The following is a 26,989-nucleotide window of genomic DNA, read 5'->3' as shown; positions in this document are numbered from 1 at the left end:
ACTTGTATGCATAATTGAAAGGATATTTTTTAAGTTGTTCTCCTGGAGATCATGGTGAAGTTTCTTTATTTTTCTTCTCAATAACACTCCGAATGATATTGGTAGAAGTAAGGAGTGGAAGCAGAGAGAGAGAGAGAGAGAGAGAGAGAGAGAGAGAGAGGAGAGAGGCAGACAGACAGAGACAGAGACAGATTGACAGAGCAGAGACAGAGAGACAGAGACAAAGACAGAGAACATGCCTGCTTTTAGAGCCACCTGCATCTCCCTGGGGAAGTGTCTGGAGAATAAGTTTACTAACATAGGCCACAAGCACTTGTATGCCATGGATATTCTTGTCCCACTAGTGCCACCCACAGGCTAGCCCTCAAACTGCACACGGGGTCCACTTGGTCACTGGAGAGTCCTCTCAGAGTGGTAGGCTTAGGCTTCTAATAGAAAGGTACTTGGAGACATTTGAAACTTGCAACCCAGTCAAGCATGAATGTAGGTAAGGAGGAGCACTGTCGGCTCCAGCAGGCCGAGTTATCTGGAACCCTAGACAATTACTGCTGAGCAGTGAAAGGAACTGGGGGCAAATTCTCACAGATGTGGATAACCAGAAGCCTAAAAACAGATAATCTGTGATTCATTTAGTTCATCTTGTTTTATGATATTATAAATCATTTTGTTTCATGTAGTATAATTTGTAAAAAAGAAATAATGTATTCCTATGTGGCAAGAAAAATATCACTTTAATTTGCATGTTATTTCTATAAACCTAAGCTCCATGATGAAATATGTTCAAATGATAAAATCAACTTCTTACCTTCCATTTTATTTCTTGCTCTTCTAAGTATAATTTCAATATCTTGTATTTGTCATCCACTTCTCTCAATTTCTTCACAATTACCTGGTAGTGTGAAGGAAAAAATTTTTGATTAGAGTCTATCAATTTAACAATAGTTATTATCATTGAGAATCCAAGTCCAGTAAAAAAAATAGGCAGTTATTTAACACGTGGGGACTCCCACCACCTTCATAGTATTCAAGCTGAAATGAAAAAAAAACTTGATCTGCTAAAAATATCCCGTATAGTTGGTAAGATTATTAACTTCATTTCTGTCATTTAGAAACTGAGATTCATCTACTGACCATGGCCTAATCTATTTATACCACTTTATCATTGTCAGGGTAAGACTGTACATGAAACAAGATAATCATCTAAACGAAGTTTTCATTTAAGAATGTGTTAAATCCAATGACCACTTCCATATTTTTGACAAATTTGGCACTTTGAATGTATTACCAATCAGGAAGTGTAGTGTAATACCATTAACTGAAAGTTCATGCATTTACAAGGGCAAATTTGGACAGTCCAGGCAGGAACTCCATTAACTTCTGCAGCATTTGGAATACTCAGAATAAATTGACAGGATTTCTTCCACTAAAGCATGTTAAGTCAATGTAAATATTCAATAATATATCAAACTGGAAGGAACACCAGCACCCAGAGATGGACCCTGGGAGGCCATGTGCAAGGAAAATGACCTGCATGCTCTACTATCTCTCCTGCCACCCTCATTCTTCCTTTTCAATCAACAATCAATGCACTGGAGACTTCCTAGAGCTCAGTTTTTTTAGTGACTCTGTTCTGATTATTCCCTCTCACTGCATCAGGGACAGATTGAATCACTTGTAGACAATGAATGGTAAGTCCCGCTCCTTGACTTTTCTGGCTTAGGACTTTTGGGAGGTACAACAGGAGCTGTCTGAGGAGCATTCCAGGGATAACTGTAGCCTCTGAGTCATCAATAGATGCAGTTTACTGAGGTTCGACAATAGGATGACACCCAAGGATGGCTATAACGTGTGCAGCAGCCCTCTCTTTTGCTGTTCTTGTAACATGCCATCACAGCTCTCTCCCAGTGACTTATTATGACCCTAAACAGCAGGGAATATTTGGGAGTGAAAGCTTTTGTGTCCTTAGGACCAGAAATGACCTATGAAGAGAAGAACATTGTAGGGAAGTCTGATGTTTTCATGAGACAGGGAGAGACAGAGACAGACAGAGCTACAGAAGTTACCTGCCTTGGAACCACTTGTATCTCCTTTGGGAATTTCCTGGAATGTCCTGCTAACATTTGCCACAAACACCTGTATGCCATGGCTTTTAATTTATCACTAGTGCCACCCACAAGGCAGACATGGAGAACTATACAGGAGAAAACTATATAGAGACCCATTTGGTTTCTGGATAGTCCACTCAGTCTACTGAAGAACTCAGTAGAACAGCACATGTGTTCTTCAATGTCATGCCTTCAGGTATGAGTGAGGGATTTATCTTTGCAGAAAAGGGGAAAAATGTTTTGACCTCCATTAGGTTTCTAAGTTTGTTGTCTGCCCTCACAGAAAAGAATTTCAAATGGAGGTATTTGATGAAATGAGAGAAATGCACTCAAAAGCCAGTGTGGGCTCTGCTGAGTGGAGAGAGCAGAGAGACACCCTAAGTTAAGTGGCATGTGGATGTGAAGGCAATCTGGCTGAGACATCTTTTTCCCTAATGATGGCCAGTGTTGATTGTCTTATCTGACTGCTAGGGGAGGATCCCCTTCCTCTCTCACTGTTCCATGTCATCTCTTCTCAAACTGCATGCTCAGGAGAAGAACCATTCTTTGCTTGAAGATATATAAGTAGCTGTGGTCTCCTGCTACAATCTCCAAATGAGTTTTCCCAGATTCAGGTACATGCAGAACCTGAATGGTGCTTGGTTTAGTTCAGGAGGTTTTATAGGTTTTCCTCTAACTTCACCAGCTTGCACTTTCTATGGAGATAAGAGACTGTACTTAGGATGTTGTTAAGGGAAGAACTTAGGACTTCTGTTGCTCTTTCATATCCTCATCACATTCATTTGCTCTTGGTTTCTGTGCAGATACTCTCCAAAGCATCCAGGCCTTCTCTGGGCTGGGGCTGGGGTCAGTATCTGGGCCTGTGTTTTATATCTCTAAGCATTTCCAGCCTTTTTCATACTTCGGGGATTCTTTAGGCTGGAGACAGAAAAACTTTAATCTGTATATTGGTATCATTTTCTTCAGAGATTCTCTTGCTCCCATGCCTCTTGCTTGCTTTAATTTCTTTTCTGACTGATAGAACATCAAGAATTATAATGTACTTTGTCACAAATATCAGTGTCTGAGTCTGAATTTCAATGCCAAATGAAGAAAATTATTTCATATCTGTTCTGACTGAACGATATTATATTGCATAGACTTCACATCATATATATTAATTCATCAATAGATGAGTATTAATGTTGTTTTCAATTTGGGCTACCACAAATAATGCTAGCATATATTACATTGTTTTCTTGTAAGATATAGTCAATGTTCTTGAGAATATATGTACACGTAGAGGTATTGTATCACATAGTAATATTTTGTTCAACATTTTAGAGAACTGCAAAAATGCATTCCAAAACTATTGCATGTCTGAGGTGATAGCAGAAATGTTGGATGTTTCAAAGTACATGATATGCGTGCTGAAGCCCAGGGTTCAAAACATAGCACCAACTATTTCCCTTAGCACCAACTTCAACCTGGACAAAAACTGACCATCATTGGGTCTACCACACACACACACACACACACACACACACACACACACACACACACACACACACACACAGCACGTTTTACATAGTCACAAACAACATGCACATTTCTAATTTCTAAATCTTATTTCTTTAAACAAAATTTCCATTAGATGTGAAATAACCTCTTTTTTGAGCTTATTTTGAGTTTTCCTTATGACTACTGATGGTGGGGTCTTTTAATTTGTATATTTGCATATTGACACTGATTGCTGCCAATCTGCTCTCGTAGTCCCCACATGCAGGGGTGGTCTCAGAAAATGAGACAAACTGAGCACTGTCCAAGCAGTTTTTGAAAAGAAGAAATTCTTTGAAAAGTTTGTTTTATAATGATTCTGCATAGCTGATATTTTTCATGATTTTGATTCTCAGCAGTTTTTGTGTCTCAGCCCCAACTACTGATGCAGGTCTGATGTCCAGGACAGGCCCCCCAACAGCCCTCACAGCAGCAATGACCCACAGGAAGCATCCACAGGAGTCAGGCAACTCTAGGATCCAGACTTGATTTCTGTGTATTCCTCAGTTTCCCTACCAGCCTCCAGTGGTCACTATTTGAGTTTATTATGGAAACTTGCATATACACTTTTATAAGCCTCTTTGAATGGAGGTTTGCAATGTGGAAAAGCTTTATTTTCAGGCAGTCGTCTGTTTCTCTTCTCCATTCAACAGTAATTCTCAGTTGAGGAGAAATAATACACTTGCTCCTACTTTTTATTAGTGAAGTTTTTGATGAGTCTCTCAACATTGCACACTGGAACCCACAAGCACAGGGCAGACAGATGACAGCAAAACCTCAGTTTTCCCCATGCCAATAGTTGGGAGAGATTATCTGAAAACACTCACCATCTTAAATGTCGTGTTACTCTGCAGGATCTTCAGTTTCCTTAAGAGGGTAATAGATGAACTGTGCCCTGGATGGGGTCATAGGATACAAGAATCAGAAAGCAGTAACATAAAAGGGTAGATAGAGAGGATTTTTTTTTTTTTTTTTGCTTTTTGGGTCACACCCAGCGATGCTCAGGGGTTATTCCTGGCTTTGCACTCAGGAATTACTCCTGGCGGTGCTTGGGGGACCATATGGGATGCCGGGGATCAAACCCGGGTCGGCCGCGTGCAAGGCAAATGCCCTACCCGCTGTGCTATCGCTCCGGCCCCGATAGAGAGGATTTTTTCAAAATTCTAAACAAACTGTCTTTGGCAGTTGGGTAGAAATCACCCAAGAGTTGTGGCAAATGTTCAGGCCCTGTCAAAGTAAGAGTCCTCCACAGCAGCTGTGCATTGCTTCAGCCTCCCCTAGCTGCACCCCCATTCCAGAGCAGTTCTTTGTTTACTAAATTTTCATTCTTCACTGATGTCCTTGAGTCCAACCTGTTCATTCCTCAGGACACAGACAGGGATAGAGGAAACTTCCCCACACTGAGATTCCGTGAGCACTGATATCCAGGGGTGCTGTGGCTCCAGCTGAGAACATTCACTGATGAGGCTTCAGTGGCTCCCGTGCAGTCCCGGGAGCTGCTGCTGCTGTTGCTACAGCATTGGGATCTGCAGAGTCAGACTGAGAAGCATCCTGAGACACAGAACAACAGGTGTGTAAAACACAAAAATAAAAAGAAAGGGTGCGCAGGCGGCAAGGCAGGCGAAGGAAGGAACAAGGCCAAACTGGTTGCTCGATTGGTTTATTTCATGTCCATCTCCATTCTCCTCTGATTCTCCTCCTGCTTCTTTCTCCCCTATCCTACTTCATTCTCTCTCTCTCTGCCTCTCTCCCGGCTCTTGGTCTCTCTCTCGATCAGTGGATCTGGCCCCCGTGGATCTGGCCCCGTGGATCTGGCCCCCAACCCACTCTTACAGCCTAGTTAAATCTCCACAGCATGAGGGGGTTGAGGCATACACATAGGTGTGGTCAGCAATAGGGTAAGGTTCTTTTCCCTCAGGGGATGCTTCTCCTTGGACTTAATTCTCTTTCAGCAGGAGGATCCACCCAAGGGCAGAGTCCCATGAATGTGTTTTTCTTCTCCTCAGCCAGCAAACATATAAGAATCCATAATATTAATTATTTTGTATGGACACAATAAGAGATGCATTAAAGCTTATAGAATTGCTCTCCTGGGGCCATCTCAATCTCAGACTACAGTGCTCAGGCCAGATCAGTCTTTCCTATCCCTGGCAGGGTCCCAGTCTCATAATTACTATTGGATCATGACAGCATTTGTCTATGATCAAGCTCTTAACTTATAGTTAAGAATTAGGCACTTTGGCCAGGCCCATCTCGATGCCAGGGTAGCACACAACTCACCGCTTGCCCTGGATCCTTCCCGTCCCAAGTCGGGGACCCTACATTGGGGTGCTAGGAACTGAGGGCAACTGAGGCTTAAGTGGAGAAAGCAGATGCCCAGGAGGGAATAATATTCGAGGCCAATTAAGTCTTAAGTTATAAAAACATAATATTGTCTTCATGTGTCTATACAAAAAAGACATAGCTTTAAAGTAAATTATTCAAAAGGCATAAAGAGGAGAGAAAGGCAATGTTATAATATTCAGTGTCCTAGGAAGTTCTGACCTTACCAATTAACAGAGTTTGATTAAGGAAAGAGCAGATAAACTGGTAGAAATGGTTACAGATAAACAAAGGAATGGGAGTGACTCCGGAGCACTTTTATGGGTGTGACTGATAAACCTAAGCTCCTAGTGGCAAGGGGGAAAGGACAAACCAATGATATCCAACAAACAGGGAAGCTGGGTTTCTGGTCACTGGGAGTCCTGCTTATCTCATACCTTATTTTCCATCTTATTTCAGATGTGCTTAAAATATATCACACCAATGAGAAAAATTTCCCAAGGACCAGGAAGTTTCCTTACTCCTAGGAGATTCCGAACTAATGTAGAGAGATCTGAAGTGGAAGTCAGAACACTGGCTCTTGGCGGTTTCCTGGGCTCATGGATCAGCTTCCTGGATTTTTCCTGTGTCACTTGTTTGGGGGATTTTGTTGGTTTGTTAGTTTGGTTGGTTTTTGGCAACACCTGGCAATACTCAGCAGTTATTTCTTGCTTTGCAGTAAGAACTCACTCCTGGCAGTCCTCAGGGATCGTAAAGGATGCTAAGGACCAAACCCAGGGTTATCCAGGTACAAGGTAAACTCCCTCAGCTGTACTATGGCTCCAGCCCCATCACTTGGATTTACTGATTGCTGGGTTGTAAAGGCGTTGCTCCTACAGATCCCCACCCAGTCAGAAGAAGGTGAACTTAACATGTGGCAAACAGACTTTAAACCCCACAATAGTTTCACTTCTGATCTGTATTCCACATTCACTTGGGAGTTTAATCCAGTTCGATTGAAATCCCTGTTGAATCCTCAGTGCAAAGAAGCTGCTAAAGAGACTTACTATAAAATTGTGAGTATTTGGGGTAGAGCGTGAAAATATAAGACAAAGGTTGGCTCAGTGAGCCTAAGGCATTTCTCTGTGTGTGTGTGTGTGTGTGTGTGTGTGTGTGTGTGTGTGTGTATGGATGGCGGGAGGGCAGGAGGTAGAGATGGAAGACAGGCACATTGAAAGACAGACAGAAATGATTGAGGTAGACACAGAGATAGAAATAAAAGTACGTACATGGAATAAATAAAAAGTATTATGTTCTCCTTTTTGGGATCCCTTCATCAGCACCAAGAAGACACAGCCAAAGAATATTATCTTGATAATCTTCTGGGATGTGTGTCAGATTTCATGAACATATATTTTGAAATAACTTTTTTCTATAATATATCTGTCTTTAGGTTGTAATCTAGCATTTTTAAAAAAGGTGATTTTGATGCTACTGTGCAAATAAATTTGTTAGGAAAAACTGTCTGCATATAACAGTCATTTACAATCCTTAAAATTATCTATAACATAGAGGATATTTTCTCAGGAACATGTAATATATTATTATTTTTTGAATTTCACTTCTGTATAATAAATGGTGTTGACTTTTTTCACATATCTGGGGAATAATGTTTTTGAGAAGTATTTGCACAGTCGTTTTGCTCATTTAAACCTGTTCACTGAAGTGGTATACTACATTTATTATTTGCTCATGTAAAACATCTGCTGTCTCTGAGATGGGACTCACTTTCTAATAATAAATGATGTCTTTGGCATGTGGATAGAGACTATTACCAAGATTTTTTTGTATAGGTTAATGTAAAGTAATTGCATTAAAAAGAAAAGATAGAGTAACACGCTTATAAGAGACTCTGAGCTTCCCTACAGGAGCAAGAGGCCTGAGTGACATTTTGGAAAGGTTATATGTGAATATTCTTCACAGTGCCTTGGCTGGAAGTTCAAAGCCTATGTAAATATTGTCAGGTGTTGTCAAAGGGAATAGTTTTGATCTTGGGTGCTTTCATTACATTGCCTTGGATTATTGATTTTGATTTTTGTCTTTGCCACTGCTGGCTGTGACCCAAAAAGCAAAAAAAAATATTTAAAATTTAATCTATTCTAAAAATCTTGTGATAGTAACACTGTATTCCACACTCAAAAATCATGCTCTGAAATTGTCACTCCCATCAGACTCAGATAACATGTATTTCCATCACCTACAGAAAAATCCCATCTGCTTGATCTCTTCCTCTATTTTCAGTATTAAAGATTTCCAGGAAAAACCATGGCCTCAGGCACAGCTAACACCATGAGGGAGGAAGTCACCTGCCCCATCTGCCTGGAGCTGATGGCTAAGCCAGTGTTCATAGACTGTGGGCACATCTACTGCCAGTCTTGCATATTAGAAAATCTTGAGAACCAGCAACAGAAGTCACCTTCACAGGAAAACTACCATTGTCCTGTATGTAGGGCACAGTTTCAAAGGGAGAGCATCCGGCCCATTAAGCAGCTAGAAAGCATCATTGACACCATTAAGAAGATGGAGCAGGAACTTCTGTGTGAAAAACATCAAGAGAAACTCTTTCTTTTCTGTGAAGATGATGTTCAGCTCATCTGCTGGTACTGTGAGCGGACACCACAGCACAAAGGGCACACCACGGTCCTTGTTGCAGATGCCTGTCAGAGCTACAAGGCGAGTACTGTCCAGAGTGCTTCATCAAGTACCCGTTCCTCTTTGGCACCCATGGACCTAATATTGTTTAGTCTAAAACACAAATTATGTTAAAGCATTCACCACTTTAGTCTTCAGATAATGTTAGTAATGGCTGTCCATATAATATATGCATATGTAGGCATATTAATGCATATACACAGTGTTTTCATAATCTCCATGGACACTGATATCTGTAAATTATTTGCCCACTGCAAAATATCAGTGTCTTACGAAAAAAAATCTCATAAATCCCTTGATAGCTCTGAACAACTGATAGGTATAACTATATACTCACACAGAGTCAGAATATACACTAATTTATAGAGCTAGAATATTGATTACTACTTTTAAGATAGACAATTTTAGCCTTACAGTGTGACCATAAGATGGGAGCAGGTATTTTTAAGAAATAAAGTTTGATGTTTGCAAAGCTTTATGTGAATAAGTTAACATTGCCTGCATAATGACTTTTTCATTAGATATAACAGCTTTTCCCTCTCCTTTTCTATTTTTGTCCAGAGTGTTTTCCTAGCTGTGTTCTGTGGTCCAGTGTTCACTTTATGTGATACAAGACCAGTGGCCTGACTGTTCAGTGACAGGGCCCTGCAGTGCTGTGTGACACCAGGTCCATACCTGGCCATGTTCAGGAATCTCAGTATCATAACTGTTGGCTCTCAAAGAAAATAGAGTTCTGGAGATCAAATTCAGATTCCTGATCACAGCATGTTCTCTTTCTCATTGACCTTCATTTGTCCCTTTGACTTTTCCATTTGGGTTTGGATTTAGGGACCACACCAGCAGGTGCTCGGGGTTTACTCCTGACTCTCTGCTCAGAGTCCATTTCTGGTTCTTCTTGGGAAATGATATGCAGGATCGTACCAGATCTGCTCTTACAAGGCAAGCACCTTAACCCTTGAACTATCTCTCCATCTGTCCCTGGTCTCTTTCAAAAAACTTTAGTGATAGTTGGCCAACCCTGACTTATACATAATGATACTAACAGTACGAATAAATATATCAAGGTGTTAATAATCTTTAGTTTTATGGAATGAAGACATAGTTGTATAAAATATTATTGTAAATTACCATATTCTTGTTCTTTGTATAATGTTCACTGGGAATAATTTAGTATTGCATGCCTTAGGCCATGGTTCAATACAAGACCATGTTTATAAATTAGAAAATTGATAATAACCTTGACAGTTCCTCAGGTTGTTCAGGAGATTAAAACTTGGTAAAATTTTGTTTATAGAATCACCATGAGATAGTTACAAACTATTCTTGACTGGGTCTCAGCCATGCAGTGTTCCAACACCCATCCCTTTCACTGGTGTACATTTCCCATCACCAATGTTGCCAGCTTCCCTCCCACTGCCTTCCCACCTCTCCCATACAAGCCTACCTCTATGGCAGACACTCCCCTCTTGGGAGATCAAATTTTTCATTTCATAGTCAGTATCCTTGAAAGCAAAAGGACTATACAAGTTTTCAATATTATTTCTGTGATTGAAAGTCTGTCATCTCTCTGAGATATATAATGAAAAATTAACCAAATTAATAAGCCATCATCAAACAATTATTTCCTTCAGGAAACCTACCAGAATACTTTGGCATACCTTAGGGAGCAAGAAGAACAATATAAGAAATGGCAAATGGACATAAGAGAGGAAATAGAAGATTTTCAGGTAAGAATTTGAGTTCACTAATCTCAAATATATTCCCCCTAGGGCTGAGACATACAGAGGAATTAGGCAAACCAATTGGATGCTGTCATCTCATTCATCTAGACTAGGTAGATAAATCTCAAATTATTTGTTTTAATGCTCCTCATTGGGTACAAATCTGAGAATTGAGCTCCTGTTCCTTTTACATTTCAGAAGTAATGGTTGAGGAGTCCTAATATCAGTTAGGAAAAGCAGAAGTGGTGTCCTTACTGAGATTCATCTTGACTGGTTTATAAGTTTGAAACATCTCAAAGTACCTTCCTGTTTGAAGTTTAGACATGCCACTGTGAGAAATTTACCACAATGCTAGGCCTGCAATAATTGGCATTCCCTGAAAGTAATCTTTGTGAGGAAAAGAATCTCTCCCAGTGGGACTCATTCAAAAAATTCATGAAGCATAGCAGAAAATGGTGCAAGAACATCTTCAATGGCAGACTAAGGTCTAATTCTATGATTGACCAGACTGCACAGGAGAGTCAACTTTTCTGGCCACATTGATGTAATCCAAAAATCTATACTCAAATTTCACAGGTCATTAGTTTTTGAGGCTTCTTCATTCTTTTTTGTATTGAATCATTGTGAGATGCAGTTACAGACTTACAAACATTCATAATTACATTTCATCATACAATGATCGAGCACCCATCCCGCCACCAGTGCCCATTCTCCACCCCTAATGTTCCCATTATCCCTCCTGCCACCCCCACCCCTTTTTAAGTTATATATGTTCCCAGAAGATATATTTCTGGGTCATATGGGAGCTCTATGTCCAGTTTGTGGATGGATGTCCATATTGTTTTCTATAAAGGATGTACCAGTGGCATTTCCATCAATAATGAAGTAGACTTCCTTCCTCCCTGCGTCTCCTCCAGCACTGGTTGTTCTTGTTCTTTTTGTTGTGTGCCAGTTTCTGTGGTGTAAAATGATATTTCACTGTTGTTATGATTTGCATCTTCCTCATGATTAGCGATATAGAGCATTTTTCGTGTGCCTTCAAGCCATTTGAATTTCTTTTATGAAGAAGTTTCTATTCATTTCTTCCCTCCATTTTTGGATGGGGTTGGAGGACTTTTTTCTTGTAAAGTTCTACCGTGTCTTGAATATCCTGGATATTAAACTCCTTTCTGATGGTTATTGGATAAATCATTTCTGCCATTCCGTGGGCTCTTCTGTATTTTTGGTTACTTTTTGTTTTCAAGTCCAGAAGCTTCCCAGTTTAGTATAATCCCATTTTTTTATATTTGTTTCCACTTTCTTGATCACTGGTGTTTCATCCTTGAAGATGCCATTAGCTTCGATATTATGGAGGGTACTGCTACTGTTCCCTCCATGTACTTTATGAATTCAGGTCTGATATTTAATACATTTGGATCTGAATTTTTGTTTGGCATTACACAGAGGCCTGAGTTCATTTATTTGCATGTAGTTGTCCAGTTTTCCCAGCACCACTTGTTAAAGAGGCTTTCCTTGCTTCACTTCACATTTCTTGCTCCTTTGTCAAAAATTAAGTGATCATATACTCAAGAGGTTGTGTCAGAATATTCAACTCTGTTCCATTGTCTGCAGATCTGTTTCAAATCCAATCGCATGCTGTTTTAATTAGTACTGCTTTGTAGTACAGTTTGAAATTGGGAAAGGTAATGCCACCCATCCTCTTTTTCCCAAAGTTTGCTTTAGCTACTCGTGCAAGTTTCTTGCTGCATATGAACTTCAGGATTGTTTTGTCTATTTCTTTGAAAAATGTCATGGGTATCCTTTTAGGAACTGCATTTAATCTGTATAATGCTTCGGGCAATATTGCTATTTTGACAACATTAATTCTCCAGATCCACTAGTAGGGTATATGTCTTTAGTTCCTAATGACATATACCTCTTCTGTTCTTGGAAGTAGCGTTTTGTAGTTTTCTTTGTATAGGCCTTGCATTTATTTTGTTAAGCTGATGCCAAGGTACTTGATTTTCTGAGGACCTCTTTTGAATGGAATTATTTAAAGTATCTCTTTCATTGTTTGTAGATAGAAATGGCATGGACTTTTGGGTATTGATTTTATAACCTGGCACTTTATTATACAAACCTATTGTTTCTAGGAGTTACTTGGTAGAGGCTTTAGGTTTCTCCAAGTAGAGTACCATATCATCTGAATATAGTGATAGCTTGAATTCTTCCTTTCGTATCTACATGCTCTTGATATCTTTGTATTGCCTAACTGTTATTGCAAGTACTTCTAGTACTATACTGAAGAGAAGTGGTGAAAGCAGGGAACCTTGTTTTGTTCACAAAGTTAGAAGGAATACTTTAGTTTTTCCCCATTGAGAATAATGTTGGACTGGAGCTATAGTACAGTGGGTAGGGCATTTGTCGTGCACATGGTCGATCCAGGTTCAATTCCTCCATCCCTCTCGGAGACTTCAGCAATTTACCAAGAGTATTCAGCCCGCATGGCAGAGCCTGGCAAGCTACCTATGGCATATTCGATATGCAAAAACAGTAACAACAAATCTCACAACGGAGACATTACTGGTGCCCACTTGAGCAAATTGATGAACAATGGGACTACAGTGCTATCATGAATAATGTTTTCCATGGGTTTGTGGTAGATAGATGACTTAGTCTATATTGAGGAAAGTTTCGTTGACTCTCATTTTCCTGAGAGTTTTTATCAGAAATGGGTGCTGGATCTTGTCAAATGCCTTCACTGAATCTATTTATATAATCATATGGTTTTATCTTTCCTTTTATTGACACGATGGATTATGTTCATTGACTTAAGAATGTTAAACCATCCTTGCATGCATGGAATAAATTCCACTTGGCCATGGTATAGGATCTTTTTTGATAAGTTGTTGGATTCTATTTGCTATTATTTTCCTTGTGAATCTTGCTAGTGCTTTATTGATCTTGTTTATTTTCTGAAAGAACCATGTCTTGGTTTTGTTGATCTTTCAAATTTTTTGGGGGTGATTTCAGGTTATTAATTTTTGTCCTAAGTTTTATTATTTCTTTTTTGCTGTCTGGTTGTGTTCCTTTTGTTGGTCATTCTACAATAACTTTTTTTTTTTTTAATAATGTAGGAGCTTTGCGGAAGCAAGCTTCTGGGAGCTGGCTTTTAAGTCTCTGGATGCTGGCCATTGAAAGGATTACACGGTGCCAGGGTGTGACCGCCTAGCTACTGGGAGATGGGAAATCTGGGTGGAGGAGGCCCAGTCCTGATCCGAGCAGCCTTGGGGGTCTCAGCCCTGAGTCCCACACACCTGGGTTCCTCTGCCGGTTCCTTCATTCGTGAGGCTTGTCCGAATGTGTGGAGAGGGGCCTTGACCATGGCTGTGGCTAGGCTCCAGAGGACTTCAGTCGCCAGGAGCTCTGCTTGGGGTGGGGAGAGAAGCTGGAGCCCATCCCCTCCAAGGAAGACAGGCAGGCGCGTGGGCAAGAGACTCTCTGCTGAAAAGAATGTAGTGGTATAAATAGATTAGGCCATGGTCAGTAGAAGAATTTCAGTTTCTACAGGACAGAATGAAGTTAATAATCTTATCAACTATTCAAGATATTTTAGGAGATCAAGATTTTTTTTATTTCAGCTTGAATACTATCAAGGTAGAGGGAATCCACATGTGTTAAATAATTCCTTTTTTTTTTTACTGGACCTTAATTCTCAATAATAGTAATTATTGTCAAATTGATAGACTCTAATCAAAACTTGCACAGGCAAGAGATTCTCTGAGTTGCTCTCTTAAGAAGCTGGCTTTTAAGACTCTGTATGTTGTGGGCTGGAGCGATAGCACAGCGGGTAGGGCATCTGCTTTGCACTTGGCTGATCCGGGTTTGATTCCCAGCATTTCATACATTTCATACGGTTTCCTGAGCACCGCCAGGGGTAATTCCTGAGTGCAGAGCCAGGAGTAACCCCTGTGCATCGCTGGTTGTGACCAAAAAAAGGAAAAAAAAAGACTCTGTATGTTGGCTGTTGACAGGATTACATGGCACTGGGGGCAGTCCCTAGGTATGACCGCCTACGGTATCTTATAGCCTACTTCTCCCTCTGGGAGAATCTGGCAAACTACTGGGAGTTTCCTGCCCACATGCGAGAGCCTGGCAAGGTCCCCATGGTGTATTAATATGCAAAACCAGTAACAAGTTTTGTCTCATTCCTCTGACCCTGAAAGAGCCTCTAGTACAGCGTCGTTGGAAGGACAAGTAGAGAGAGGCTTCTAAAATCTCAGGGCTTGTACGAACAAAGATGTTACTGAGACCTCTAGAGAAATTTGACGATCAACGGGATGATGATGATGATGATGATGATGATGATGATGATGATGATGATGAATGTAGTAGTCCTGCTATTTGTTCAGCCATTGATTAAGCTGATTGAATTGGGCATGAACTCCACATTACTTTTTTTTTAATTGTATCACCGTGAAATAGAGTTACAAAGCTTTCACATGAGATTCAACCATACAATAATGAAACACTCATCCCTCCACCAGTGCACATTTTTCACCACACACATCCCAGTCCTCACCCTGCCTCTATGGCAGACAATTTCCCAAATACTCACTTTCTCATTTTGGACATTATGTTTTGCTCAAACCCCCCCCCCCCCACTCAATTCTACCTGTGGGGTCAGACACTGAATAATTTATTTTCCATTGCTCATTTGAATATCATGAGAGCTTGCACAGTTGCAATTGTAAATGTAAATTTCTTGATTATACATGGCTGGGTTCCAGAGACATCTCTGTAGGACACTAATCCATTTGGGGATTCAATTGAGAGTCTCTGGACCAGGCTGTTGGTGTGCTAAGATGGCACCCAGAGGCAAACTATGGAAATGACAGTCTGCTGGGTGGGCAGAGACCCAGGGAGGTACAGCCCAGTTCTTCTGCCTCCATGTGACCTGAGGATTTAGTACTGGAACCTGCATACCAGGGGTGGGGTTGGGGCTTGCTTGTGGAAGTTCTTGGTCACCGGGATTCCATCTGGAGTAGGTGGGGAGAGTACACCTACTCAAACTTGTTTGCCCTGGTGAAATTGGCTCAGTTTGCAGCCCGGAGACATCTCTGGCACCGTGATGTCTTCCAGGACACACTGCTGTGTCTCCGGATGAGGGCTGTTGGTGCACTATGATTGTGCCCAAAGGCAAATTGTGGGTGTGGCAGCCAGTCATCTGGGAAGGCAGGTACCTGAGGAGGAACAGCCTTGATCATCTGATACCATGGGACCTAGAGACTTAGTCCTGGAGCCCTGGAACAGGTTGACCTGCTGGCGGCACCATAACCCCAATTCTACAAGATTTTAAGCATGCCTGGGCCTTGCTTATGGAAGCTCTTGGTCACCAGAATTCCATCTGGTGTAGACGGGGAGATTGCACCTGTTCCATCAGGGTTGCCCTGGTGAAATTGGCGCAGTGTGGGGCCAGAGAGATCTCTGGCACTGTGGTGTCTTCTGGGACTCACTGCTATGTCCCTGGACCAGGGTTGTTAGTGTGTTAAAATGACACCCAGGGGCAAATTGTGGGCTTGACAGCAAGTCTGCTGGGTGGGCAGGGACCCAGGGAGGGACAGCCCGGGTCTTCTTCCACCATGTGGCCTGCAGATTTAGTACGGGAACCGGCACACTTGGGCCTTGCTCGTGGAAGCTCTTGATCACTGGGATTCCATCTGGAGGAGGTGTGGAGAGCACACCTGCTCCAGCCAAGGTGCCATGTTAAAATTGGCTCAGTAAGGTGCCTGGAGAGATCGCTGGTGTTGTGGTGTCTTCTGGGACTCACTGCGTGTCTCTGGGCCAGGGCTGTTGTTGCACTAAGATACACATTACAAAATTTTCAGCAGATTATATCTTGGTGAGGTCTATCTTGAGATGGTAGAGTTCAGGCTGGAGGTGTGGCGGCAATTTTGGATTGTGAAAGCAAGCAACTGATGGGGGCTCTGATTGGGGGGACCTCTAGGCCAACACCCTCCTCTGATTTACCCCAGTATGTTCTGCCATGGTTCGGGCAAAGATTAACTGTGGCTTTTGATCTCTTTCAAGATTTATCTATGAATCTCTGAAATAAGGCAAATAAATGAGCTTGTATAGCTAAGTCGGAGGTGGTTTTGTGTGCAACTCCTACATACCTAACTTTTGGCTGTTTAGATTCTCGGTCAACTTGGTCCCAAGTTGCTGGGTCTGACCAATGGCAGAGTAGCAATTTTGGGGAAGCCTGAAGGCACCATCAGGCTGCTAATGCACACACACCACAGGTACAGGTTGACCTGTTGGCGGCACCATACCCCCAATTCTACAAGATTTTAAGCTGTGAGATTAAGTTATTTATGTGGGCTTGCTCTTCCTTTCTGAGGATTGCTTATAGAGATATAAACTTTCTTCTTTAAACTGCTTTTGCCATGTACCATAGGTTCTGGTAACTAGTGTCTTCATTCTCATTCCTTTACAGGAATCTTTTGATTTTCTTTTTGGTTTCCTTTCTAAGCCACTCATTTTTCATTAATGAGTTATTTAAGTTCTAGGTGTTCGATTTAAATTTCTGTTTCTGTGTGTGATTCATTTCTGTTTTCCGTGTATCATTGTCTGAAAAGATTGTTGATACAATTTCTATTCTTTTAATTTTATGGAGGTATGTTTTGTGGCCCATCATGTGATCTATCTTGTAGATGATCCATGTGCTCTTAAGAATGTTTTTCGAGGTATGAAATGTCATATATATACATATATATACATATATATACATATATATGTACTAAGCCCGTGTCTACCATTTATTTCCTGAAATAAAGTATGTCCTTGCTCAGCTTGAGTCTGGTTGATCTATCAAGAAGTGATAAAGCAGTGTTGAAATTTCCACTATTATTGTGTTGCTATCAATATCTTTCTTCAACTTTGTGAGGATTTGTTGTAAGTGTTTTGCTGGATCCTCATTAGGTGCATATACATGTAGGAGTGTGTGTCATTCCTGATGTACAGATCCTTTGGTCACTAAGAAATGGCCTTGGGTGTCATCCTCATGTTATGTTATTCTGTAATCCACAAATGAGTGCAGTCCTTCTATGTCTGTCCCTCTCTTTCTGACTCATTTCACTTACCATGATACTCTCCATGTCTTTTCATTTAAAAGCAAATTTTATGACTTTATCTCTCCTAACAGCTGCATAGTATTCCACTGTGTAGATGTATCAAACATGAGGCTGACACCCAAGGACAGTAGATACAAGGGCCAGGAAGATTTTCCCATAGCTTGAAGCTTGCTTTATGAGTGGAGGGGAGAAGGCAGATGGAATAAAGAAGGGATCACTAAGAAAATGATGGCTGGAGAAATCAGTCAGGATAGATGATGTGTTCTGAAAGAATATCATGGACCAAACGTGATGAGCTCTCTGTGTCTGTGTTGCCAGCCATAATGCCAAAAAGTATAGAGAGAGTGTTGGATATCAATGGTTTGTCCTTTCCCCCTTGCCACTAGGAGCTTAGGTTTATCAGTCACACCCATCAAAGTGCTCCCGAGTCACTCCCATTCCTTTGTTTATCTGTAACCACTTCTACCAGTTTATCTGCTCTTCCCTTAATATGACTGCTAATTTGTAAGGTCAGAGCTTCCTAGGACACTGAATATTATAACATTGCCTTTCTCTCCTCTTTATGCCTTTTGAATAATTTACTTTAAAGCTATGTCTTTTTTGTATAGACACAAGAAGACAATATTTTGTTTTTGTAACTTGGGACTTAATTGGCCTCGAATATTATTCCCTCCCGGGCATCTGCTTTCTCCACTTAAGCCTCAGTTGCCCTCAGTTCCTAGCACCCCAAAGTAGGGTCCCCGACGTGGGACGGGAAGGATCCAGGGCAAGCGGTGAGTTGTGTGCTACCCTGGCATCGAGATGGGCCTGGCCAAAGTGCCTAATTCTTTTTTTTTTTTTTTTTTTTTTTTTGCTTTTTGGGTCACACCTGGCGATGCACAGGGGTCACTCCTGGCTCTGCACTCAGGAATTACCCCTGGCCGTGCTCAGGGGACCATATGGGATGCTGGGATTTGAACCCGGGTCGGCCGCGTGCAAGGCAAACGCCCTACCCGCTGTGCTATCTCTCCAGCCCCCAAAGTGCCTAATTCTTAACTATAAGTTAAGAGCTTGATCATAGGCAAATGCTGTCATGATCCAATAGTAATTATGAGACTGGGACCCTGCCAGGTATAGGAAAGACTGATCTGGCCTGAGCACTGTAGTCTGAGATTGAGATGGCCCCAGGAGAGCAATTCTATAAGCTTTAATGCATCTCTTATTGTGTCCATACAAAATGATTAATATTATGAATTCTTATATGTTTGCTGGCTGAGGAGAAGAAAAACACATTCATGGGACTCTGCCCTTGGGTGGATCCTCCTGCTGAAAGAGAATTAAGTCCTAGGAGAAGCATCCCCTGAGGGAAAAGAACCTTACCCTATTGCTGACCACACCTATGTGTATGCCCCAACCCCCTCATGCGGTGGAGATTTAACTAGGATGTAAGAGTGGGTTGGGGGGCCAGATTCATGGGGGCCAGATCCACGGGGGCCAGATCCACAGATCGAGAGAGAGAGAGAGAGAGAGAGAGAGAGAGAGAGAGAGAGAGAGAGAGAGAGAGAAGTAGGATGGGGGAGGAATAAGCAGGAGGAGAATCAGAGGAGAATGGAGAAAGAAGATCGGAATAAACTGCGGTGAGATCAACCATCTTGGCTCTGTTCCTTCACCTGCCTCACCGCCGCGCACGACTTTCTTTTTCTTTTTGTGTTTTACACAAGAGAGTATGGGAAATATTGTCTACCATGGAGGCAGGGGAAGGGTGGGAAAGTGGGGTATACCGGAGATACTGGTTGTGGGAAATGTGCACTGGTGGAGCAATGGGTGTTAGATCATTATGTAATTGTAACCCAAACATAAAAACTTATAACTATATCAGGGAGATTGTCACTGTCACTGTCACTGACATCCCATTGCTCATCAATTTGCATGAGCGGGCACCAGTAACGTTTCCATTTTGAGACTTGTTGTTACTGTTTTGGCATATTGAATACGCCATGGGTAGCTTGCCAAGCTCTGCCATCCGGGGAAGATACTCTCAGTAGCTTGCCAGGCTCTCCTAGAGGGGAGCAGGGAACAACCCTGGGTTGGCCACATGCAAGGTAAATGCCCTACCCATTGTGATATCAATCCAGCCCCATGGTTATTGAATAAAATTTTTTTTTAAAAAAAGAGATATACTTTAAAAGGTAAAAATAAAAAAGGGAAATGGCCTTAACTGTATCTTGTAACCTGTGTAATCAGTATAAGGGCAGCAGCGCCCTATATACCAACAGTAGCCTTCTTCATTCTGAAGTCTATGTGATCTGATATTAGTATGACCACTCCAGCTTCTTTGAGGGAGTTGTTTGCTTGTACAATAGTTTTCCATCCTTTCACTTGGAGTTTGTGTTTGGCCTGACTGTTCAGATGTGTTCCTTACAGGCTGCAGAATGTTGGGTTCAATTTTCCGATCCATCCTGTTATTATGTCTTTTAATTGGTGCATTTAGCCCACTGACATTGAGACTGATTATTGTTATGGGGTGTTGTCCCATCTTTCTGCCAAAGTTTGGTGCATTTGTGGGGCCTACCTTGTCTTAAAGTAGCCCATTTAATTGCTTTTGTAACCATAGCTTTGAGGTTGTGAAGTTCCTGAGTTGTTGTTTGTCTGTGAATGTGTATGCTATTCTTTCTGATATCAAAGCGAGTATAGCTCAGTAGTGTGTTCTAGGTGAGGCTTTTATTTCATTGACTTTTTTTCACTATATCCCACCACTATCATCAGGCCCTTAGTGTTTCATCACATGGGTCTGCTGTGAATCTTGAAAATGCTCCTTTATAAGAAATTTCTTTCTTTGACCTTGCGGGTTTCATAATTTTATCTCTATCTAAGGTTTTCATCATTTTATAAGGGTGTGTTCTGGAGTGTTTTTATTTGGATTTCTTTTAGCTGGTATGCTTCAAGCCTCCTGACTCTGTTTGCATGTGGAATTCAGTTCTGGAAATGTCTCAGCAATTATGTGTTTGATAGTTTCTTCATCAGGGTTTTCTTCCCATCCCTCTGGGACTCCAATGATTCTTATGTTATTCCTCTTGGCTTCATCGCGATTTTCTCTTGACATCTGATGATTAATTTTAAGGCTCCCTTCCATTCTATGCTATTATCTGGTGAATCTTTGCATGTCATCTTGGAGCTCACTGATTCTGTCCTCAGCAGTTCTTTGTCTGTTGCTGAGGCCTTCCACTGAGTATTTTATTTCATCTACCAATTTATTTTAGGTGCCATTTCTGCTTGTGATTTCATTTGCATTTTCCTCACTTCTGCTCTCCTATCATTTTGATATTAACAGCAGTGCATTCCATTGCTTCTTTGAGATGTTGATACATCCTTAAAAGCTTTACTTTTAATTCCTTATCTAAAAGTTTATATGGTTAATTATCACTGTTTGATTCATCTGGACTAGCAACTTCAATCATTAAGCCTCATGAGTCTTTGCATTGTTTTACCATTGTGACCTTTTCGTTTTAGAATTTTGTCCCATATTGTTGTATGTTTTTAAGCCTATAAGGAGGCTATCTTTGAGTGTTATCATGGCATATTGATAGGTTAAGAATGTAAGGCCTGGGTTAACTAATGCCTAATATGCGGGGTGTAGAAACAGCAACTTCTTCATCTACACAGTTCTGTGGTTAGAGATTTTTAAGTCATGCCATGAAAGGTAGATGTAGGGAGGCAACGCTGTGGGTCAACACACGTGTTGGATAAGTGGGTTCCATGCACTGGGTGGTGGCAGGTGGCCTGTTAGTGCAGTTCTCGGTGAGAGGCTGGGGACTGGGCTCAGGCCTTTTGAGGCTTTTTTTCCAAACTTCTGCCCTGAAATCTTTGAATTCTGAATTTGGACTCACAGAGGGTATTCTTTGTTCCTTCAGTATAACAGTCATGGGTAGTGGACAGAAAAATTTCCAACTCACATGTAGAGAAGTCAAAATCCCTGACAATTACCTTATTTCCTATAATATTTCTATTTCATTCTAATTCAATGGAACTATGATATTTTGATTGTTTATCTTTCTAAAGATACAATTCCCCCATTTTTGGAATATGTTTTCTTCATTCTAGGCTGACATTCAGTGTAAAGAAGAGTTCATCAAGTCTAGATTTAAGCTTTTTCACATGATTCTACACATGGAGGAGAAATCTTATCTATGGAGACTAGAGAATGAAAAAGAGCAAGTTCTGAAGAGACTGCAGGACAGTGAAGCCCAGTTGGAGAAGCAAAGCCAAGAACTCAACAAACTCATCCTTGAACTGGAGAGGAAATGTATGGGCTCAGCCCAGGAGTTACTGCAGGTGAAAGTGTGCATGTAGAGGAGTGGATAAAGGCGTCAGTTCCTGAGGTTTTAGAGAGACTGCTTAGGAATTCAGAGAAATGGCTTGAATTCTTATTTCTCAAAAATTTGCACAAGTAAAGAGAATTTAAATGAGTACTTCTTTTAGATATACATGCCTATATACGGATATCCGGGGATAGTCTGTAGAGTGTCTCTGTGTAAATAAAGGGATACAAATGAGGCTCCTTAGATAGATATGGAAATTCTGGGAACCATGGGAGAACTTTGGTAGGCACGTTAGCCTCAGTCTCAATTGCAGAGATTCCAGGTGTCAAATGACCTCCTCAGAGATATTCATGTTGACTGTTGGGGGCTAAAATGGCTCATCAAAATTAATGATAGACTTACTTCAAGATTTGCCCCTGTATCTTGCTCAAACAGAGCAAGATAGTTTGATTTTAGCTATAGTAAGTATATTGCATACTGTGATAAATGTCTGGAATCCTTATTCTATTTTCAATAAGGATTGAGGTGGCACCTCAGTGCATACTTGCTTCCACCCTCTTATTGAGTGAGTTTCCAGGGCTCTGTGGGAATTCGCTTGTAGGGACCTTTATGGGAAACAATGTCCTCTGTGACCTCTTCAGAAGAAATGAGATCACTGAATGCAAAAAGTGCTTAGTGAGCAAGTTTGAGACAATTCTGATCTTCCCTCAAACAGATCGCATCTGGTTGTTGAAATGATAACTCTGCGTGTTCCAAAAATAATGAAACATACTCTGAGGTTGATCAGGTACTGTCGTGGTAATATAATGGATCAGTGTTTCTCTCAAAAGCTGTGTATGTACTAGAGAAGGTAAACAAGGGTTGAGTTGAATATCAATGGTCTATCACAGTACCTATAGCTGATAGTCTGTGGAAAGTTATGCAGATGGGTATGGGACCACAGGTGTAATATGTAGAAGAATTCTCTAGGGAATAGGATGGGAATCATTCCCTAGAAATTCACTAATAATGGAGTAAAACCATTCTATTTACTCTTTGGCATAACTATAAACATCCATCCATCAAAGTTTTATGAAATGCTACTTTTCTATACCAACAACTTATTTTCTTACTTTGTAGGATGCAAAAGACACTTTGGACAGGTAAGTGCTCTTTGAATTCAGGAGGGAGGGATAACAGCTATATGGAGCATAATGGAATGCTTCTTTGATGAAATTTCTGGACTCTTCTTATCAGGATTTCTGCTATGAAGTTAAATGCACCAGAGGACGTCTCTTTGGAAATTCACACTATGCTTGATGCTGATAGAATTTTCTCTGAATTGACAAAATTGTTTGAGACTGATTATGGTATGTGACATTAATATTTCTCGAAATAATACAGATGGGCAACACATTTTATACTCTTTCCTGTACAGGTTCTATGTAGAGTATTGTTTTTCTTGACGACCCTTCAAACTCTTTCTCTCCAGCTCACTAGTGATGTCCCTCAAGGAAATAACCTCTATGTCTGTCCCAATGAAAAACATAAGCATAAACACTTTCCAGTGGACTATGATAAACTTAAAACAAATCATCAACTATCAAGATATAGAGAAGATGGTTGAAAACATAGTGATTCAATTTCCAGTGTAAGTCCAGAAAGTTTGGTGAAAACTAACTGTTCTGCCAGTGGTTTTAGGAAAAGACTAGGCAGCATAATAAGCATTTCAACCATATGAAAACCACGTGCTACATAGTAAAAATCTTTCTGTTTGTTTCTTTATTCTTTTCATGATTACTTTAATTCCAAATAACCTACAATTACATTACAAATCTCTGAAACACATATTTTTTTATGATGTGTAAGGCTATGAAATAGAGAACAGTTCTGAAAAATTCTCCATTCATTTCATGAAAATCCAGTGGTTAAAAATAATGCAGCGTCAGGTCTGAGCCCAGCATGGCAGATCGAGTGTTTGTCTTGTATACAGCCAACCCGGGTTTGATTTCTGCAAACTATGTGGTTCCTTGAGTCCAGGCAGGAGTGATCCTAAGTGCAGAGTTACGAGTGAGTATTGAGCATAGTCAGGTGAGGCACCAACACCGCCCCCCCTTTCCAATAAGAACAGTCAAGTCACACGATTTTGGTAATCTTACTATAGCTCAGAGGAATCCTCGCCTAGACTAAAAAATATTGTACAAATTTGATAACTAGGCTGTTTTAAAATGGGAGCCAGCACAATCCACTTCCACACACAATGTGAATGTTGGCAGAATTTACGTTTTTATCCCTGTAGGATCTCAGGTACTAGCTCTTTGTTGGTTGCAGGTCGCATGCCTCCATGTGTTTCTTGAAGAAAACTCAAATGCTTACACATGAGTCTCCCAACATGGTTACTGTCTCTTCAAAGTGACGTCAAGATGAACAATAGGATGACAGTGATAAATTGATAGTTATGTACATATATGACACACTTTCTTTATCCAGTTTTCTGTTCTTGGAAACTTGAGTAGTTTCCAGATGTTCTCTATTGCTACTAGTGCTGAAATGACCATGGAAGTACAAATGTATTTTTCGGATGGAGTTTTTGGGCCTTTGGGGGTATATGACCAGAAGTGTAATGACTGTGTCATATAGAAGTTTTATTCTTATTTTTTTATATATGTCCATTTCCCAGCTAGAGTGATAGCACAGCGGTAGGGCGGTCGCCTTTTGTGAGGCTGACTCGTGTTCAATACCTCTGCCCCACTCAGAGAGCCCAGCAAACTATCTAGAGTATGCGCCCACACAGTAGCGCCTGGCAAGCTACCCATGGTGTATTCAATATGCCAAAAACAGTAACAATAAGTCTCACAATGAGACACGCTACTGGTGGTTGCTCAAACAAATCGATAAGCAATGGGATGACAGTGACAGTGACAGTGTCCATTTCCAGAAGGTTGAACCAAAAACCTTCCCAGACACAATGGAAGAATATTCCTTTTCCCCACATCCATTCCAATACTGGTTGTTTTGCTTTTTTAACTCTTTGTCAGGTTCACTGATGTGAGATGAAATCTCATTGCTCGTAATTATATCATAATTATGTCATATAATTATGATATGAATTTCTCTGATACTAAATGATGGAGAACATTTTCATGTCTTTGTCATCTGCGTAACTTTTGTGAGGAAGAGTCTGTTTATCTTTTATCTATTGTACACCACCTCCTCTTTTTATTATGGTTTTTCTTTAATCTCCTCATTTTGGTTGGGTTTTCTCACAAGGTTTATTTTTTTAACCATTCAAAGTATTCAAATGTGATCAATCATCTCCTCTTAAGAACTCATTGAGGATAGTTTAATAAGTGTGCTAAACAAAGAATAAATTTAGAACAGTGAATAAGGAATACTGAAGCAATTAGAACTGAGATAATCAGAAAGTTCTCACCGTGCAGAGCCTCAAATACAGGTGGATGGATCAGGAGAACAGGAGAGAGTGTGACCTGAGAGAGAGAAGTGCAGACTCTCAGAGCACTGGGGAGAAGCTTCCACTGTAGTGACTCTCACTCCACCTCTTAGTTTCACAAGTTCTCCCCAGCACTCTCATTGGATAAGAAAAATGAAGTGAGGTAGAAGGAACAAAGCTGGTTTGTAAGGGTCCTGAGGTTAGAAAAACCAGTCATTAATAAGTGGGGAGTGATCTGGAGAAAACAAAATACAGCTAAGAAGTATGTCTGCATTCTTTATTATTCTGCTTGGTGTTTAACCTTTAACCAAGGACACTTTAGGCAACTAAGTGACTAGCTTTCTATTAGAACAACTTCTTATTATGTTTTAATTTTACATTGTACTATTGGCTAGTAGCATTTTGACTATTCTATTTTCTTTCTTTTTTTTAAGTCTACTGAGATCAATTTTTTGGTTTTGTTGTCCTTGGGACATCACCTTGAAGAAATCCTATGGTGTATGGGAAATCCAAGAGAGTGAATCCTTAAAGTCTATCTGTATCTATGTGCTCTAAGGCCCCAATAGCATTCTTTGTCTTCAATAGCCAAGTATGGAATTAAATGAATTTTTCCATTCTGATATTGTGTTTCTGTCATTTGGGAAAATAGGGAGGATTATGGAGAAGAGAATAAGTAAATATGTCAAATACGTTCATCTTATCTTTGGCATTTATTACTGTGAGAAAGATGGAAATCATGTTAAATAAGCACAGGTATTAATCAGAGCTTTTTTAGTCTATTGTTGCTACCACCAGATATTTTACAATCCTACAGAATTACAGTCCTGCCCAGTTCTAAGCACATATCCACTTTTCAATCCTACACACCAATCTTTGTGTCAGATCTGATTTCTATTTCATTTCTTACCAATAATTTTGATTAAATTTTCATCAAGGCTGTCAGACATAAATTTTTCTTTCAATCATTGGCTGATAAAATTTGAATATTACTGAGTATTAAGCGTGAAGTAACCATATCATTTTGTTGTCTGTTTTTTTTTTAATTTGTTAATTTTTTTGCAGTTGATGTTACTCTAGATCCAGATACAGCTCACAGTGACCTACTTGTGGAGAAGAATAAAATGAAGGTGACTTGTGGAAGGCCCCAAGTGAAGCCTGACACTCCTACTGGGTTTAAAGACCTACCCTGTGTCCTGGGATGTGAAGCCTTCACCTCAGGCAAACATTTCCTTGGGCTGTTTGAAATAAGCGGATCTCTGTGGGATGTCGGGGTTTGTCTGGAAAATGTGTCAAGAGACAATGACAAGACGCGGGATCCTGAGTCTGGATTCTGGGCCATCAGACACTGCGAAGATGAAAACTATGTAGCTCTTATGTCAACCCTAACACCTCTCAATATGCAGCAGCCCCTGCATTGTATAGGAGTTTTCCTGGACTATGAGGCTGGACTTGTCTCCTTTTACGACTTGCTTACTATATCCCACATCTTCACCTTCCCAAAGGCCTCTTTCCCTGAGCCGGTCCGGCCTTATTTCTGTATCAGTGGAGGTTCTTGTCTTTGCATTAACTAACTAATCCATATTTGTATAAAATTAAAAGAGAAAGATTTTGAGATTTTTAGGAAAAAGTACGGTGTTCTTATTCTTGTATCCAGTTCAAAGGAATATGATTTAAATTCTGTGAGTAAAGAAATTTTGATTATTGCTTTCATTATTTCCCATAACCTAGAATGTTGCTAAGCTCTAGTAGATACCTAATAGTTTTGCATTAAATG

At 40.5% G+C, this 26,989-nt stretch overlaps 1 protein-coding gene across 1 annotated transcript; it reads left to right on the top strand.

Moving 5' to 3' along the window:
- Positions 1-8,291: 8,291 nt before the first annotated feature.
- LOC101550738 (E3 ubiquitin-protein ligase TRIM38-like) lies at positions 8,292-26,786 on the top strand. Its single transcript, XM_055124292.1, has 6 exons — positions 8,292-8,675; positions 10,286-10,381; positions 21,568-21,798; positions 22,905-22,927; positions 23,022-23,134; positions 26,278-26,786. Exons 1-6 carry the CDS (start codon positions 8,292-8,294, stop codon positions 26,784-26,786), a joined length of 1,356 nt encoding a protein of 451 aa, XP_054980267.1.
- Positions 26,787-26,989: the final 203 nt, after the last annotated feature.

The sequence above is a fragment of the Sorex araneus genome, chromosome 2 (assembly GCF_027595985.1).
Source record: "Sorex araneus isolate mSorAra2 chromosome 2, mSorAra2.pri, whole genome shotgun sequence".
NCBI classification, from domain to species: Eukaryota; Metazoa; Chordata; class Mammalia; order Eulipotyphla; family Soricidae; genus Sorex; species Sorex araneus.
The sequence above is the reverse complement of the archived record's forward strand: the minus strand, read 5'-3'. Positions and strand labels throughout refer to the sequence as shown.

Coding starts and splice junctions, on each gene's coding strand:
- LOC101550738 (XM_055124292.1), top strand. CDS start 8,292: ATGAGGGAGGAAGTCACCTGCCCCATCTGCCTGGAGCTGATGGCTAAG. Junction 21,799..22,904: donor CAGCCCAGGAGTTACTGCAG/GTGAAAGTGTGC, acceptor CTTACTTTGTAG/GATGCAAAAGACACTTTGGA. Junction 22,928..23,021: donor GCAAAAGACACTTTGGACAG/GTAAGTGCTCTT, acceptor TCTTCTTATCAG/GATTTCTGCTATGAAGTTAA.